This window comes from Bos taurus, chromosome 4, assembly GCF_002263795.3.
Source record: "Bos taurus isolate L1 Dominette 01449 registration number 42190680 breed Hereford chromosome 4, ARS-UCD2.0, whole genome shotgun sequence".
Taxonomy (NCBI): Eukaryota; Metazoa; Chordata; class Mammalia; order Artiodactyla; family Bovidae; genus Bos; species Bos taurus.
In genome coordinates this window covers 74965468-74983963 of record NC_037331.1, presented here as the reverse complement: position 1 = coordinate 74983963, position 18496 = coordinate 74965468, and the positions used below count along the sequence as shown (strand labels likewise).

Below are 18496 nucleotides of genomic sequence, written 5' to 3'. Positions count from 1 at the left end.
TCTGTATTTCCAAAAAGATAACACATGCAGGAAAAAAAAGTTTTGGCCTAGGTTTGAAAGCTCCAGCTGAACACCAAGGGGGCAGAATCTGTGCTCATTCTGGTCTACCATTCCCTCACCCAGGTGAGTCCAGGTGCCCAGCAAGAGTCATGTGACCTGCTGACATTCCAGCCCACAATCTCCATTTAGGGGAAAAGAATCTTTTCCCTTTCCTTAGAATTTGTGGCATAGTTGGTAAAAAAAAAAAAAAAAGGCACAGAGGGCAGGATGAGATTAAAAAAAAAAAAGAATAAACCAGAAGCCATATATTAGGGGACAGAGGAAGGGAGAAAGTCTATTGCTTTGTTGGGAACCGAGCTTGTCCCTGAGGGAGCAGTGAGAAAAGACCTGTTGATTTTGTATTTGAATGGGTGGTTATCAGCATGAGCTCAGGAATTGTTTTAGATGGGTTTCCCAGGTGGTGTTAGTTAGATGAAGAACCTGCCTGCTAATGTAGGAAACGTGTAAGAAACATGAGTTCTATCCTGGGTTGGGAAGATACCCTGGAAGAGGAAATGACAACCCACTCCAGTATTCGTGCTTGGAGAATTCCATGGACAGAGGAGCCTGGTGGGCTGCAGTCCACAGGATTGCAGAGTCAGACACAACTGAGTGACTAACACTTTTACTTTTTACATTCCCTAGCTCAGGTCCTAGAGAGGAGTGATACTCTGACACCAAACTAGAGATTAGATTTTGGTTTCTAGATACTATTCCCCAATATAAAGAACCAAGGATCTTTAGAGAAATGGCCGGAGCAGGGGAAGTACAAGGTAAGCCTAAAACATGCTTGCTTTCAGAAAGCTGGAGCACTCACGGGCTAATGGGGGTATGTCAGAAGGACACGGGGTCACTGGAAGGGCCTTCACCAGTTAAATCCAGTATCCTCGAAAACCAAAAGCCATGGTGGTGATGGATTACGAAACACAGAAAAGGGAATGTAGGGGCTTCCCCACAAGGCTGTCACCTGTGGTTGGATACATGCACATCTGCTTCACAATAATGTTTACTTATGCATGTAGGCATCGCAAATGCTTTTGTACCTGGTTATGTTCACAAGTGAAAACATTAAAAAGGTCAGAAGACACCCTGCCTGCACTACACATTATTCAGCTAGAATTTGCCACCAGTGCAATGTTGGACGAGAGACGGAGGAAGTCTTTGTCCTTTTCCCTGAGAAGGGAGAGTCTCAAGACTTCAGGCTCGCACTGGCCTCATCTTCAATCCATCAAAATACTCTACAGGGTGTAGGAACAAGAACCGTGTATACTGTATGCCACCTTCTATGTAAGAGAAAAGGAAAAATGCCTATTTGTGTGCACTGAACAGATAGTAAGAAGACAGGAATTTATTACAGATGTTTACCCACAGGAAGCAAGAGGGGACTGAGGCAGACAGGGCTGAAAATGGAAACAAAGACTCCTGATCAGAGGCCTTGCTTTATTGTTCTGTTATCTGAACAATGGGATGGATCACCCATCAAAACAAGTTAAAAAAAGAAAAAGGAAATTTATAAATAATTAACCTTCTTTCTTGAGCTAGGACAGTACTTACTAAAATACAGCCAAAAAAAAATAAATACTAAGAGGAAAACCTATGAGTGCTGTTGCAAGTCACCCACCACCTCATGGGAACAGAGGGAACTGACAGGCAAGGCCCCGCTGAGCAGAGCAGGACCCACCTTTCTTGTTCATCTGCAGGACAGAGGGCGGGGGTGTGGCCACCTTCATGGCCAGGCCGTAGGCACCTCGGAAGGAGTGGCTGTCCCTGACGATGAATGACCCGGGTTCCTTGTCCTTCAGCATGGCGATGGCTGCAGAGGGGAACAGACAGACGTGAGTGTCTGTGGGGGACGCCACGGCCTGACTCCACTTACGGCCGTGACAAGGGTAAGGGAAAATGCAATGACCAGAAGTTCCGTGTGGGCTTGACTATTTTATTTTACAGGGTGGCCCGTCCGTTCAGATCACAAAGGTGCTGCCTTCACATGCAATTCCCATTAACCCCACAGCATCTTTGAAGCCCAAATGAGGACCCCACCTGACAGCCCAGGAAACCGAGGCCCACTGGTTTCCGCATACAGTTCGTGGAGCAGGAAGTCAGGCAGGGCTGCCACTTGGTCCCCGGCGTGGCCCTGCCCTACGGCTCCCTGCGTGCACTTTCAACTTTCCATAGGAGGAAAGAAATTTCCAATCATACTTTCTGAAGACTGTGGATGTACCCCCAAAGTTACTGAATATTTAATAAAGTCCCGAGGTTCGGCCCAGGGGATGGCCATAGGTAGCCCTCCGTCCCGTGGCTTGGAGGCAGGGGTGGCAACTGTGGCCAGCTGTTTCCAGTTTGGACGAGGCTGTGAACCCCATCTGATGTGGCCAGTGAGGGCCATGAAATGCACCTGGCACCGCACCTGCCATCTGCCCCAGGGAGGCTGGAACACAGGTAGCTCTAATATCCCTCCCATTGAAGCTCAAGGTCCAGCCTCCCAGGTCCTGGACTCAGGATACAGGAAAAAAGAGGGATGGGTTAGCATCACAGTATCCTCAGGTTGATGCGGCCCAGACACCAGTGAGAATTTTCTCCAGTAACCAGAACACCTCTCAAGATTTCTTTTATACATTTTACAAAAAGAAAACTAGGGATTTAAAGTATAAAGCACTTCACACTTATAGCCATGGAAATGCTGCCTTTCTGTAGAGCCCAGGGCCCTGTTTGGAGTAGAGTGGGCCGGACATTAACCTGGGAGTGGCTGGAAGCACCGTCAGCAACAGAAATAACCCCAGAGAGCCCCCTGTTCCAGGTCCTCTGTGTACCCTGACTCCAGCCCCACCCCACAACATGGCATTTGCTTGGCTGCAGATAAAACAGCCAGTTTCTTCTACACCTTTTTCCATGCACTGCCCCAGCCTGTGGCAGGACAGGCCCCAAGCACGAGCTTATGCGCATGGTGGGAAAGAAGCAGAGGAAAGCACATGCTCTCTAAGGGGAGGGGGTCTGGTGTGACCCCAGGGGTGCAAGCCTAACACGTGGAGCCACAGCCCACCTGCTGCTCTGGTACCCGCCCCCCAAGACGGGTGGGGAACAGACACCAGGGACCCAGGCCCGTGAGCAGGTCTTGTCTCATAGCATGTTTTCTGATTATGGGAGCTGAACATATGTTATTTTTTTAAAGTAGGGGAAAGATCACTTACAGAAGTCATATTTTTCAATTGTGATAACCAAGGCTTTTCTTTGTCAGTCATGATTTTACTTCACTGTGGTACAAAGAAGTGCCCCAGCCTTCTGGGCAGCAGACTTCTGGGTGGTGGAGAGAAGGCTGGCTCCTCTCTGGCCCATTCTACCCTCTCAGGCCTCCCCTCTCCACCCATCACCAGGCCACCTGGGCACAAGAGAGCCTGAGGGCCATGCTGGACTCATTGTTTCTGAAACAGAAATGAACCCTTGCTGAGGTTGTGAGAACGAGCTAGTGTACCTTCAGGGGCAAAGCCAGGTCTGCCGTGTGGCTGCAGGGGCAGCAGCCACATCCTTACCACCTCTCTCCCTGCAGCTGGAGCTTTCAAGGATGCTGGAGCAGAGACCAGAGAGCACAGCTGGCACAGTCATACTTAATTTCTACTTTAGGCTTTCCCTGGTGGTACAGTGGATACGAATCTGCCTGCCAATGTAGGGGACATGGGTTCGATCCCTGGTCTCGGAAGTTTCCACATGTTGCGCTCAGAGCAACTAAGCCCGTGAACCACAACCACTGAGCCCAAGTGCTGCAAGTACTGAAGCCTGAACACCCAGAGTCTGTACTCTGCAACAAGAGAAGCCACCACAACGAGAAGCCCATGTACCACCACAATGAAAAGTAGCCCTGGTTCGCTGTAACGAGAGAAAGCCTACATAAAGCAACGAAAACCCAGTGCAGCCAAAAATCAATAAATTTAAAAAAATTTTCTACTTTACTTTGGAGCCCCTTTTCTCCTGAGGTTTTTATGTTCACCTTTAAAAAAACTCCCAAGGAACTAACCTTTCCATAGAAATATGTGAACAGTTGTGCCCCAAAACAGGCAATAGGTTTTCTCCCCCTCCTCCATCTCCCTGAAATTTCATCACAGTTCTTCCAGAAAACAGCACATCCCAGCAGTTACAACAAACCCACAAGAGGCGTTCTTCCATTTGGAGAAGTTGGCACACCCACCAGAGCGTTCGTTTGTGTAGGTGCTGTCTGCACAAAATATCCAGAAAATAGAAGAGGTTCCGCTTTTGGAGTTCAACTGGGAAAATCAATGCCCCATGCACGTATTAGCTATTTTGAGATGGGATCCACCCCAAAGAAATATTTTTAAATGTGTGGCTAAGGATTGGGGGCAGGAGGAGAAGGGGACGACAGAGGATGAGATGGCTGGATGGCATCACCGACTCAATGGGTGTGAGTCGCGGGCGTGAGTCTGAGTGAACTCCGGGAGTTGGTCATGGACAGGGAGGCCTGGCGTGCTGCAATTCATAGGGTCACAAAGAGTCGGACACGACTGAGAAACTGAAGTAAACTGAAGGTGGCTTAGACAGTAAAGAATCCACCTGCAGTGCGGGAGACCCAGGTTGGATCTCTGGGTTGGGAAGATCCCATGGAGGAAGGCATGGCAACCCATTCCAGTAGTCTTGCCTGGAGAATCCCATGGACAGAGGAACCTGGCGGGCTATAGTCCATGGGGTCACAAAGAGTCAGACATAACTGAGCAACTAAGCACAGCAAGATTAGTCAAATGACAACAATAACTCCTACTGCCTAGCAGATGCCAACAAGGGAGGTTCCCTCCACCCAGAGTCTCTCCCCCACACCCTATGAGGCAGGCTGCGCCATGCCTGTCTTGCAGGACCCATCAGGCACACTCCAACCAAGCCCGCCTCTTCATTCAGAGGAGACAGTCCAGCCCAGCCTCCACCTGGTCTGAAAGACTGAGCCACTGGAGTAGGATGGTCTATTTAGAACGCTCTAGAGCAAGGTCCTCAACAAGCACTCTCAGGGTCTGTCGAGCTGGATGAGGCACTGAGCACTAGAGCTAAGGACCACAGTGAGTGGGGTTCTTGCAACCAGAGCAGGGAGGGGACGGGAACGGAGCATCTGGCCACACCAGAGCCTGAAACGTGGTGAGTGCACACAGCACAAAGGCCAATTCAGGGACTCAGAAGCCTCTCGGGGCCAAGAGGGCTCCCCCCACATGACATGACAATTGGTCCATTGAGCTCATGGGAAGAAAGCCACATTCTTACCATTTTTATTATCTGCCTAATTGAGTATAAGAATTTCTATGAAAAAGTTGGATGGCTCTGTTTTCCAGGCATTTAACTATTCACATCCAGGCATTTCTGAGGAATTCCCCAGGAGAGCAGTTCCTAGTTTCTTCCCCAAGTTGAGATCCCAGCCCTGAGTGGCGGTTCACCATGTGTTTAGCACGCCTGGCCACTGGAACACCCGCCATCCCCTTTCTCAGTCCAGCACCCCCAGCCACCCACCCCGGGGAACCTCCTTCCTGGGCATCCTGACCAGCGTCTGCCAGCCCCCCAGCCAGTTCCATGTCATCCTCTCCAAGAGACGCCTGGGAGTGATGAGCCCACAGGCGGCCGTGTCATCACCTCCAGGGCGGACAACAGCACCTCGCAGGGACCCCAGGAATTTCTGCTGAAGGAGTGAGTGCTGTTTGCCTAAGGGCCGGTCCCAGAGGGACCGCCACCAATGGCATGCCAGCTTCCTTCTGGGACATCTCTTACATTCGTGTTCTAGTAAAAAGTGACATGCAACTTAGCTGCTCAACAGTAGTAACAATTTCTCATATTCGCCAGCTGCCTTAAGACTGAATTGCACACCCAGAGTTACTGTGCTGTGTGTGAGAGCTGGGCTAAGGCTGCTGGCAGTCTGTCCTTCCGATGTGACACAGGCAGGTGTGCCCATTAATAGGAAAGACACTTCTTCCCCCTGACTTCCTCCTGAGGCTGGGACCCGTGACATCTCATCACAATCTGCGGCATCGCGGGCAACACCGGCCAGACCTTGGCTGGTGGAAGCCACCAAAAATTGCACCCCAACACTGGAATGATCATGGCTGGTCCCCTTCCTGGCTGGCTCCCTCCTTAGGAATAATGTTTTCCAATAAAAACTTAAAGGTTGCAGCCTTTCCCCTGAGGTAGGTAATGAAGTGCAGGCCTTGCTCTAACGCATCCATCCCCAGGTGATGCCTCCCCGACGCTCCCACCCCAGACACAGGGTCCTCATCCGGCCCACGCACCTTGCTCTCTGGAGATGTCCGCCTTGTACCAGAACTTGGATGTGTCCTGAACAAAGTTTACAGACACGTGCTTATCACCTGGATTATCTGCAAAACAAAATTTAAAAACAGTAACTATGAAGGGTGTTTTTTATTGCAACCTTTCACCTCAAAAGGACCTAGAAGTTCAAAGTCCCACCCCAGGTGAGAGCGCTCTATTTACAGGGGAGAAGCCTAACACGGAGCAGGGAGTGGCTGTTTGATAACAGAAAACACAAAGAGAGCAGGACACCTCCACGATCGGGCACCCCATTTCACCCACACACAGTTACAAAGACAGAAAGCACGCAGAGCAAGGCTGACGTCCCTTACTCCTATCAGTGTCTAATTCTTTCTTCGACACTTGAAACATGAGATAATTAAATTTCAAATGTATTTGTTTAAAATTTTTTTTAATTACTATTACAGAACACTGACTCCAAGTGAAAAAAATAGAACCACCATGGATGTCGGCGTTTTCTGCTGTTGAACAAAATCTAATGCGAATAATGCAGAAGTGTGTGCATGCTCAGTCATATCTTACTCTGCAACTCTATGGACAATAGTCCACCAAGTTCTTCTGTCCATGGGATTCTCCAGGCAAGAATACTGGAGCAGGTTGTCATTTCCTCTGCCAGGAAATCTTTCTGATTCAGGGATCGAATCCACGTCTCTTATGTTGCCTGCACTGGGAAGAGGATTCTTTACCCCTAGGGTCACCTGGCAAGCCCAGGTGAATGAAGAGGCAGCTCCAGATTGGTATTTTCCTTTGGGCTAGGCTGAGATTCCCTGGCGGCTCAGTCACTAAAGAATCCGCCTGCAATGTGGGACATGTGGGTTTGATCCCTGGGTTGAGAAGATCCCCTAGAGGAAGGCATGCCAGTATTTTTGCCCAGAAAATTCCATGGACAGAGGAGCCTGGCAGGCTATAGTCCATGGGGTCACAGAATCAGATACGACTGAGTAACTAACTTTACGTTTATTGCAGTGAGATGGAAAAGCACCCTTGAAGGCTATGGATTCTTCTCTCAAGGTACTCAGCCCAGTAACAGCACTGGGGCTCACTGGGCAGGCCGAGCCATAACCCCAGGGTGCTGCCCTGCACGAGTGCAGGCTTGAGCACAAGGATAGGCCCCCTACCCGTGGAGATGCACCTACCTGGGGAAGGTGCTGCCCCCTCGGCAGCCTTGGAAAAGTCCGGGATGATGTTTGGAAAAGGGATGCTCATGGTACTCCCGCTGTGAGGACTGGAGAAGCCACTGGAGGATGGCGAGACGGAGCCAAAAGACCGATCTCCCTCTGAGGTCCGCTTCTTCTCAGGAAGGGGTGGCTGCCCGGGCAGAGCCAGTCCCGGGCCCTGCAGGACCGGGCTGTGGTGGCCGCTGTGTCCAGGTGCCACCGTGAGAAAGCTGTGGGACAGGAAGCTGTTGTCGGCAGCCTCAGCTGCCGTCAGTGGGTTGCCAGGGGCCTGGGCTGCTCCGTGGGAATTGGCCAGCAAGGCCCCGGGGTCCTCCCCGGCGGGGAGCCCACCTCCCGCCATGGGGGCAGTGCTGAAGCTCAGGAAGGCCTGGTTGCTCGGGGGACCCAGAGCTTCCGGCGGCTCCGCCAGGGACAGCTCGGGGCCGTGGAAGGATGTCTGGAGGTCGGCAGGCGGGAAGTGGGGTCGCGCGGGGCTGTCCTTGCCAGGCCGGCTGCCCCCCAGGAGGGTCAGCGTGGACTTGGGGCTGGTCTCCACCCACTGGTGCTCAGCTGAGGAAGGGCTGTTCAAAAGACAAATGGCGAGACAATGACATATCCAGAGAGAATTAGCAGTGGTTAATTAGGGGAATTAGTCTAATTAGCCTGGGAATTAGCATCAGTTCCCACATGATGGGGACGAGAGGCGGGGTACTGAGGTTCCCCTTGCAGCAACGTGGGGCTCCCCAAATATCAGAACTCAGGCCCTGCTTCTCCAGCCTCCCACCTGACCATTCACGCCAGATGCTCAGTCCACAACCTCGAGGAGGGGAGGTGGCCCTCCCTGCCTCTACAGCGTGCGTGCCTTCCTTCCCACTCTGACCTGGCAAAGTCCCCTCTTCTCTTCAGTTCAAGCTGCAGCTCCACTGTGTCCGACTTTGAAGTCCTCCCTGCCCGTGTCCATGTGAGCACAGGGATTAGCGTTGTCCTTCCCCTGGTCCCACCACACAGGCACCACCCATGTATCTGCTTAAACCCCCTCCCCCTGGGTTCCTCTTCCCCATGCCCAACATCCTCACACAGTCGATTTTCAATAAGTGCTTGCAGGACCACAAGCTAATTAAGGATACCAGTAAGAACACAAGAGATTACCATATCAGAAATGGGAAATTCCAACAGTAAAATACTGGAGGAGGTTCAAGAAGGAGGGACATAGGTATATCTACGGCTTATTCATGTTGATGTTTGGCAGAAACCAACACAATACTGTAAAGCAATTATCCTTCAATTAAAAATGAATAAACTTAATTATAAAAAAATATTGGAAACTATATTTAGAAATATAGAAAGACAAGTAACACGTATATCTCACTAGCAAACACATACTTGCTGTGTGTGTAACGTTAAGCCCTGATATGCAACGTGCCCCTTTTTTTGTAGAGAAATGAGGTGGGATTCAGGATGGTAACTGTAGAGCAATGTACCCACAAGTAAAACACTAAGAAATGATTCCTACCCTGAGCATGTGAATTTGCACAAGGGTAGTCCTTTGTGAAGCAGAAATAGGACATTTCTCTTTGTCCATGCACCCCCCCCAACACCCAAGGCTTTCCCAAACACTAGCACAAATTCCTTTTTTTCCCCCCGAGAGCAGTGCATCCTGCCTGCTCTCCCCACCCGCAACCTGCAGCCCTGGGCAGGCCCGCTCCTAGCCTGACCACTGCACCCCCCTTTCCAGCCTCAGCTCAGACAATGCCTTCACGGTCCTTAACTGGCTGCTGTGCCCAGACTCTAAGAGCGGTGTGTTCCTTGAGCACCCCACCTGCTAAAAGTGAAGGTGGACACAGGAGTTTTTATTTTGACTGCATTTTTGAAGACCGATGGCTGTCAGTGCACAAGGCGGCCTGGTGTCGTGTGGAGGACGAGACCCCTGCCCCCCTCTTCCCTCTGTGGTGTTCAGGCTGGGGTCTGTAAGAGCAGCCTGTGTTTGGTTCAATGGCCACCTTACCTCCCTCTCCTCTGGCTGGGGCTGTTCCCAGAAATGGTGCAGGAGGACGTGAATGCCCGCTGGAAGGAGGGCGCCGTGGGCATGTCGGCCCGGAGCATCGTGGGTTTGGGTCCAACAGGGCTCTCTGACATCCCCACAGAATGACTGAGAATCTCAGGGCAGCCTCGGGGTTCTGGAGCAAGGAAACATGAGCAGACTGTAAGCAGCAGTGCCACTTACAAAGCTTTCTGCTGCAGAAGGAGGTGATCTGACTCCACCAAGTGCAGCCTCCTCTTTCCCAGCACATTTCCAAAGGAGAAACATCTGGCTGGTACTTGCAGCTGTCAGCACATACTCATGAGTATCATCAGTGAGTAAGCTGAGGGCCAGTTACTCTGATACACTTACCACCCCGATGAGATAAACCATTTCTCACTAGAATTGGCAAGGTCTCCATGCAAACCAAAGAAAGTGCAAACCAGCAGCTGTGGGGTGGGTGGGCAACTGATGAGTCTTGTGCTTTCAGCTAACACTTTCCTCCCCTAACACAGCCCTGCCTGCAGTGTCTTCACCCCCACGAGGTGCAGAGACCACTTGGCCTGACTCTTGTCAAGGGGTGATGAGAAGCCGAATACCAGGAAACCCTGCCTGACACCTACAAACCCCAGGCAACTTCACATGTTCCACTGACCAGATGTCCACCCTGCTTACAGTCTAGCATCACTACCATTTCTGGGTATTTTTAAAAATATGCAAAATATTTTTAAAAACTAGTTTTTGAGAACTAGACAAATCTACCATGGTCAATAAATAATAATAAAATAATACTGTGAGAAATACAAGTTATTTTGCTTTCTGCCTTAAAACAAGGGAGGATTGATCAGAAAATAATAAAGCTGAAAAAATTTCACATTACTCACGTTACTCAGCTCTATCCATCATAGTCCATCCACCTATCTATCCATCCATCCATTCAGCCATCCATTTATCCAACCATCTAACATCTGTCTGTCTATCAATTTATCTATACTTTTTGGACACAATATAAAATATTTATTTAAAAAACTGAACAGGCATTCCAGGTAACAAAACAAAAACATAAAAAACAAAACAAAAAATGAAAGAAAAAAAAAAGAAAAGAAAACACACCCACAGGTAATACAAACACTGGCGTTAAAAGGCACAGATTTTAAACAGGAAGCTGCAGTGGCTTAGTGGTAAAGAATTCACTTGCAAATCCAAGAGATGCCAGAGACGCAGGTTCAATCCCCGGGTTGGGAAGATCCCCTGGAGGAGGAAATAGCAACCCACTCCAGTATTCTTGCCTAGAGAATCCATCCCATGGACAGAGGAGCCTTGTGGGCTACAGTCCATGAAGTCACTAAGAGTCTGATACGACTGATTGACTAAGCAACCCAGCACCAAACTGAAAATGTTTCAGAAAATATAAGACAAGAGAGAATTTCACCAGAGACCTGGAGTCCATTAAGAATAAACAGAAAACCTAAAACTTAAAAACACAATTAATATAATTAAGCCTTACTTAGGTCAATAATTGTATCAGCAGACTAGAGACAGCATAAATGATGACTGGTCCAGAGAAAAATATCCAGCCTGAAGCCATGAGAGGAAAAGAATGGAAAATACAGAAAAGAGGAGAAATATATGTGAGATATGATGAAAAATTCTAACACATATAATTGGAGTTTAAGAAGGGGTAGAGAAATTCAATGAGGCAGAATCAATACTGGAAAATACTGAGAATTTCCCAAAACAGACTAAAGAAATCTAGTGTAAAAGTAGTGTAAAAACTAGTGTAAAAAAGCCACAAGTGTAAAAAAAAAAAATCATGAAATCTAAGCAGGATAAATAAAAAGACAACTACACTTATTCACTTAATAGTAAAACTTTTGAAAATCAATGACAAACTTAAACAGAGCACTTGTCCCATTTTGGGAGGAAGGTGATATCCAAATTCTGTGTTAATTCTTTTAAACCTTTAGTAAACTTTTGATCACAGAAAAGTCGAGTGCTACTGTTCTATTGGTACAAAATACACTGTAAGCCCCTGGATGGACGCTGTCTCCTGGACCCAGATGCAAATGCTCCATGATCACTCAGAGCTGGGTGTGCTAACGTCAGTGTCACACACAGGGCTGGTGTGTCTCCTTCTGTGACTCACCTATAAATTACTAGAGCAGATGCAGTCATCCTATTTATGCTGTTTAACTGCCCCTCGTGCAAGCACAACATCCTACGGCAAATGTTCTAAAATAAATGTTTGTTGAATTAATTAACCAAGAGGATGGTCTCCAAAGCCCATCCTTCAATATTTCTGATTGAAGTGGGACAGATAAGCAAAGATGCATGGTGTTTCAGATATTTCTCTGCACCCACACTTCTCTTTCTGATGATAAAGTTACATCTTCAGTTACATCAGCCTGTGTTCATTTTCTACTTCAGAAATGTATTTGCTGAGCACCAGCTAGCTCTTAGCACTCAAATCAGCATTGCATCAGGGAGCATGTGAATTGCAGCCTGTGACCTGCAGGAGGAGATGTTTCTATCTAGAGAGAGTTCAATTTCTGGAGGAAGTGGTATCTGACAGTATCTTGGAAGGCTGGTGGGATTCTGACAGCCCAAAGGGTATGCATAACGGTGCACTGGGCACCATCCGGGGGCTCCGTGCTCACAGGGTAAGAGGAGCCTCCACTGTTCACTGCTGGCCCCGCCACTGAACTGGCAGCTGGTGGGAGCTTCAGGTCAGTCACACTATGAATGAGTTAGCAGAGGTGCAGAGGCAAAAGTACAGGGCAGGAGAAAGGATGCAGATATGGTTCAGGAGACTGGCGAGAAGTGAGAGGACGCTGTGCCCATCAGCCTACGGTCCCACGTCAAGGAGCAGCACAGACCCAGCATGTCAAGGATCGGAAAAATGGTTTGAGACTTCCCTGGTGGTCCAGTGGTTAAGAATTCACCTGCCAATGCAGGAGACGTGGGTTCGATCCCTGGTCCAGAAAGATTCCACAGGCCGTTGGGCAGCCAAGCCTGTGTGCTACAATTACTAAGTTCACATGCCCTAGAGCTAAAGTGCTACAATTAGAGAGTAGCCCCCACTTGCTGCAAATAGAGAAAGCCCACATGCAGCAGTGCAGACTCAGCTCAGTCAAAAACAGATAAATAAAACAATTTTGAAAAGAAAAACGGTTTATCCATTAAGTCTAGCCCATCTGCTTCAGGGCTGCTTGAGTATGTCATGGGCCATGAGTGAATGGCACGAGCATGCATACAGTGCCTACTCACAGGGTCAGTTCCTCTGCCACCAAGGTTGCTCTCGGTGGTCCCCATGCAGTGACAGGGGCTGCATGTCAGCAAGTCCAGGGGCCATAGGAATCCCAGCTACCTCAGGAATCCTCCACCACCCTCAAGTGGTGCACAGGAGTCCCACCAAAGGAGAAGCCAAAGGAAAATGAGATCCCAGTTTGTGCTGTTATCACGCTGCCTGTTCCAGAAAACAAGCACAGTGCTTTCCATGAAAGTGGCTTTGTTCCTAACTCAGCTAGAGCCAGCTCTGGGGCACGTGGCTGGGTTTGATGCCTTCTGCTCAGATCAGCCCCTGCCAGGGCAACAGGATTTAACCCCTAAAGGAGTGGCCCAGCACCTCAGAGTGGAAGCCCCGGGTTCCTGGTCCCTAAGTGTGCTCAGAGATACAAAGGGTACTATGAGTGGGGCCTCGTGGGAGGTAAGGGCACACCCTTCATTCTCCAAGCAGTGGGGCACTGCCCCCTAGCCCCACTGGGAATCTAGAGACATAAGAAGAGGGGTCCCACACGGCTGGAGAAGGACCCTGAAATCTGAGTTCAAGTACAGACGGAGACACCAGTCGCATGAGTCAAGCCAGCAGACCCTTCTGCAAGAATCTGCCTCGTTTCTCAAAGTGCGCATGCGCCAAGAGCAGGAAGGATGTGTCTTGACTGGGTTTTGTTCAACTTGCACATTTGCCATTCACAGTTGAACAATACATGAAATTTCTGAAAGGAGAACTGTCCATGGGCCCTGCTGCCTATTGGGGACTCGGGGCCGGGGGCTCTATCTTCTCAGCTCTGGACCCAGAAGGAGGCTCAGGGGTGCAGTGACAGCCATGGGAGCAGATGAGAGTTTCGAGATGAGGGCAGAGAAGCAGGCATTGGTCCCAGCTGCCTTTTCTCCACTCTGGACACCACAGACAGCATGTCCGTTTGTCCTAAACCAACTACATAAGGGGCTCCAGGACCGTGAGACTTCCAGGGCCACAGTTGCCATTAGGCTGTGTCCACACTTGCAGGGGAACTAAGGCCTACAGGGACACTGCTGGACACCCCCTGCATGTCGGATCTCTGGTGCCCAAGTTGATCTGGGCTCTTTTTGGTCATCCTCCTGGCAAAGTCGCAGGTCTGTTCCTGCTCACTACATTCCCGCATTTTCTCTTCCCTACTGACACCCAAAGGAGCCCACATAATGCCTTCAGTGTTTGGAAATCAACCCCCTCGCTTCCTGGTTTTCTCTGAGCAGATGGTCCTGGGCTGAGGGCTGAGAGGAGGGCGCCTGCCTCTCCCTCTGGGCTCCCAGGATGTCCGGTGTCCTATCCCCTCGGCTTCCCCTTCCTGCACTTCCTTTACCCAGAACAGGGTGAGAGAGGGTCATAGGCTCTTTCCCAAAAGGTCTATTTTTATGCTCTCATTCGGGCCACTGCAGGAGGTTCTGTGGGAAGCTGGGGAACATTTGCTCTCTGGTCACCACTATTTACATCACATGGTGTAAGTTAACAAGAAGAAAGGGAACCTGCACTGCTCTCAGCTCCCTGTCCTCCAGAGCCTGGTGCCGCCTGACCCAGAAGCTGAGGCCTTCACCGGAGGGAATGGCCCGGCATAAAAGGTAAAGAGGGGCCCAAACAGCAAGGTTCATCCCCATACGACTGTTCTCTCGGATGTAGGTACCCCTACTGACTAATGCACGTGACATTACAGAAAAGAAAATCAACACTTCCTGTCTTCCTAGTTACATTAAAAAAATCATAAAATGTATAAAAAAGTATTCACTCATATATTACTTACTCCTAATAAGTACAAATTGCTATTAAATATTCTATATGAACTTTAATATCTGTCTTTCATATCTATAATCTATCTATCTCCATCCCCTCGTTCCTCCTTCTGGGGATGACGTAGTTAATCAGGAAGTTCCCTTCCCTGACATTTGAGAGTTCTGCAAAATGAAACATTAACAAATCTTTCTTTTCTTTCACTCTACTTCTGGGTTTGAAACTGGGGCTGACAGGGAAGGAGGGCAGAGACCCCCAAGTTCTAGTCTGGGTTCTGCCGTGTGTCATAGGCCATTGAATATGCTGTCAACCTCTGGGACCTCAGGTTCTTCATACACAGAATCCCATCAATTAGGATCAAAGAGGATGATTTCTAGGGTCTCTTTAGCTCTAGATTTACTTCTCCGTTGTTTCTTTTCCTTCTGCTTCTGTTTTCCTCTGTAAATTGGTGGTTTCCATCTGTGGTGATTTACTCAGGCCCAGGTGGCTCAGTGGTAAAGAACCTGCCTGCCAAAGCAGGAGACACAAGAGACATGGGTTCAATCCCTGGGTCGGGAAGATCCCTTGGAGGAGGAAATGGTAACCCAGTCCAGTATTCTTGCCTGGAGAATTCTATGGATAGAGGAGCCTGGTGGGCTACAGTCTATGGGGTCACAAAGAGTTGGATACAACTAAGCATACATGCCCTTTCTCACGTTTCAAGTCTCAGCTCTTGACTTTTGCTTTATGTAAACTAAAGTTTACAGAAAACATTTCATAGGTAAAATAGTCCTTTTTCTGTTGTCTAGCTCTAAACTTAAAATATTATTTTTAAATGCAAGACTGTATGGGAAGTTCAACAGTAGTAACTTTTAAAGGGAGCCCTTATCTTGTAGTGTTTCTTTTATATTTGTCTATGAACAACAGACCATTTAGCCAGTCTTTCTGAGAGCAAGGGAAAGATGAGCAGACAGCTAGATACAATGACAATCAAACACAGAAAAACCCCGGAAGACTCAAAACACAACGCTGCGTAGAAGGTTTTTCTTTTTTTGTCAAAAATCAGTCTTGCATCTCTGGCCTCATAAATACTCTACAAACACAGAAGGAAGTGATCGACAGCCCCCACATGGATAAACACATACTTTCTAGATCTTGAGTTTTTTTTCTTTTGTAAATCTTTATGTCAGAATCACATCATATGAATGTGTTCTATGGGTTAAGGTCACCATTTCCAGTAAGTACTAGGAGTGCTCTCCCAAGAATGAAATGTCTTTCTTCTAGAAGCATCAACATTCTCATGCTTCCAACAGAGCTGATGTGCCCCAACCACCACTGCAGTCAGGGTCCCTGTCTGTTAACAGATGGGAGAGCCTTCCACAAAGATCTCATCCAAACTGGAATTATTCCCACAGTTTTCCTTCTACTCAATAACACAGAAGAAGCAGAAAATGCAGATAAAACAGCTCATTACAATCGGGATCTTGTTTCTTCTTATTCTTTGAAGATGTCTTGTTTCTATTCAGAGGTTTTGAGTCAAACACGCTGGAAAGAAAACACATTTGCCCCTACTCCATTGGTGCTGTGCAGGGAATTCTAATGTGGCAACATTGGAAACTGTTTTCGGTTCACAATGAGTCTTCCCAAGCAGTTTCTACTCTGATGATGCACTAAGCGAGGCCAGTTTCTCAAGTGACTAACCAGGACTCTTAGCAACCTGTAACGAATGAGCATCTTTCAAAAATAGGCTTTGGAGTAAGCTCTCAGGGAAACAAACTCCCTCCTTCCTGCTAGACTTTAACAGCACTGGGGCTGGAGGTCCTGGAGATACCATACACCCCCACTCCCAGAGCCCGAGGATGAGGGAGTTTCCACAAGAACTGAGAAATGAGGAATGAGGCTTCATGACACCAAAGCTGCGGCCAGAACTGCTCTCCGAGACTCACTTATATTTCCATTAAAAAAAAATATTGAGTGAAACAGACATAACACGGTTTACCAGTTTTAAGTGCTCAGTTTACAGGCGTTGGGTACAATTCACACGTTGTGCCGCCGCCACCACTATCCATCTCCAGAACTCCTGTCATCTTGCTAAACTGAAACTCTGTCCCCACTAAACACTGCCTCTGCACCCCCTCCTCCCCGATCCTGGCACCTGCCTTTGTACTTTCTGTCTCTATAAATCTGACTTCTGTAAGTACTTCACGTAAGTGGAATCACACAGCATGTGTACTTTTGTGTCTGGCTGTGTCTTAAAGGTGCATCCATGTGGCAGCATGTGTAAGAATTTCCTTTCTTTTCAAGGCTGAATAACATTCCATTGTATGGATGAATCACGATATGTTTATCCTTTGCCCGTGGAGGGACACTTGGGTTGGTCCCACCTTTTGGCTCCTGTGAATAATCACACGTCCTCCTTTCTTGTTCCTTTACTCACGTTTGAGTTGGGACTGGATACTTGCAACAGAAAGCAGCCTCAGTGATACAAGATCCTTGCCTCACAGCTACTTCCAGTGGTTTAGGAATTTACTTGCCAATGCAAGGAACACAGGTTCAATCCCTGGTCTGGGAAAATTCCACATGCTGTGGGGCAACTAAGCCCATGCACCACAACTACTGGGCCCACGCACCCTAGAGCCCATGCTCCCCAACAAGAGAAGCCTTCAACGAGGAAACCCGCACGCCGGAACTAGAGAGTAGTCCCCGCTAGCCACAAGTAGAGAAAGCCAGTGTGCAACAACAAAGATCCAGCACAGTCAAAAATTTAAAAATCAAATAAATAAGATTCTATTAAAAAAAAAAAGCTACTTCCAATCCAGCAGGAATCCAGGTAGACAAGAATGTTTACGGCAGCTGTCAGGCTATGGGGAGAAATGGCGCCAGAGAGAAGAAAAGAGGCATTGAAACAGGGAAGCTTTCCTTGAGCTGAGCCAAAAAAAAAAAAAAAATCCAGAGAAAGTGTTTAAGCAGAGGGAGAATGTGTATAACTCACTTGCAGAGGAAGTGGGTAGTGAGGACGACAGAGAGGGAGTCACCCTAACAAGCCACTAGATTTACCCAGGAACAGGTAAACTGTCAGCAGAAGGCAGAAATGAGGCCCCATCTATGTTGGTGAAGATGTTGCACCCATGACTCCCTGTTGGGTTAGAAGTCTTAGATTCTCAGAAAAACTGCTTCCTTCCTTCAGGCAGAAGCCCCAGGGGCTCTGGCCCGCCTGTGGAAACAATGTGTGGCATTCACGCTAAGGTCTTCCCTGGTGACTCAGTCGGTAAAAGAATCTGCCTGCAATGCAGGAGACCACCTCCCACGCAGGAGACCCAGGTTCGATCCCTGGGTTGGGAAGATCCACTGGAGAAGGTAATGGCAACCCACTATAGTATTCTTGCTTAGGAAATCTCATGGATTGAGGAGCCTGGTGGGCTACAATCCATGAGCTTGCAAGAGTCGGACACAACTTAGCAACTAAACCATCACCATTCATGCTAAACTTTGTCCTGGACCTTCTCCGGAAAGAGCCATCAGCCTGGTGAAGACTGCTAACAAAGGAGCCTTGAGGTGCCTTCATCTGCAGTGAGAGCATCCTCTCATCAGGACTGCACCATGGAGATTCAAAATCATATTCCAAAGGAGGGCCAGGGCTTAAAACCCTCCTGTAGAGTCAGAGAGGGTCTGGTTGTGACCGGCAAGCCCTATTTCCTGTGTAGGGTTTAAGGACACAACTCTAAGATATCCTCATAGGAACTTTACCTCTCAGAAGCCCTGCAGGACCTGGAGATCCACATTGGTTAAGCCCCACGCCCACACAGTAGCTGGGGCCCTAGGCGGCCAATTTCTCCCCAGATTTCAGAAGCCCAAAGTCTGCTGTTTTCCAGAGAATTATCACTGCTCAGGGTCTAAAACCAGGACTCTGAATCAGGCAGCCGCATCGCACCCGGTCCTTCTAAATCACCC

At 48.6% G+C, this 18496-nt stretch overlaps 1 protein-coding gene across 10 annotated transcripts in view; it reads right to left on the bottom strand.

Moving 5' to 3' along the window:
• Window positions 1–18496, bottom strand: part of TNS3 (tensin 3) — a 222564-nt gene that overhangs the window by 13528 nt on the left and 190540 nt on the right. For all 10 annotated transcript variants that reach the window (XM_005205612.5, XM_024991105.2, XM_059885917.1 and 7 more), the window contains 4 exons: window positions 9508–9679; window positions 7482–8083; window positions 6306–6392; window positions 1721–1852 (listed from right to left, as the gene is read on the bottom strand). In XM_005205612.5, the coding sequence (XP_005205669.2) occupies window positions 1721–1852; window positions 6306–6392; window positions 7482–8083; window positions 9508–9679 (993 nt within the window). The remainder of the gene's footprint in view (window positions 1–1720; window positions 1853–6305; window positions 6393–7481; window positions 8084–9507; window positions 9680–18496) is intronic.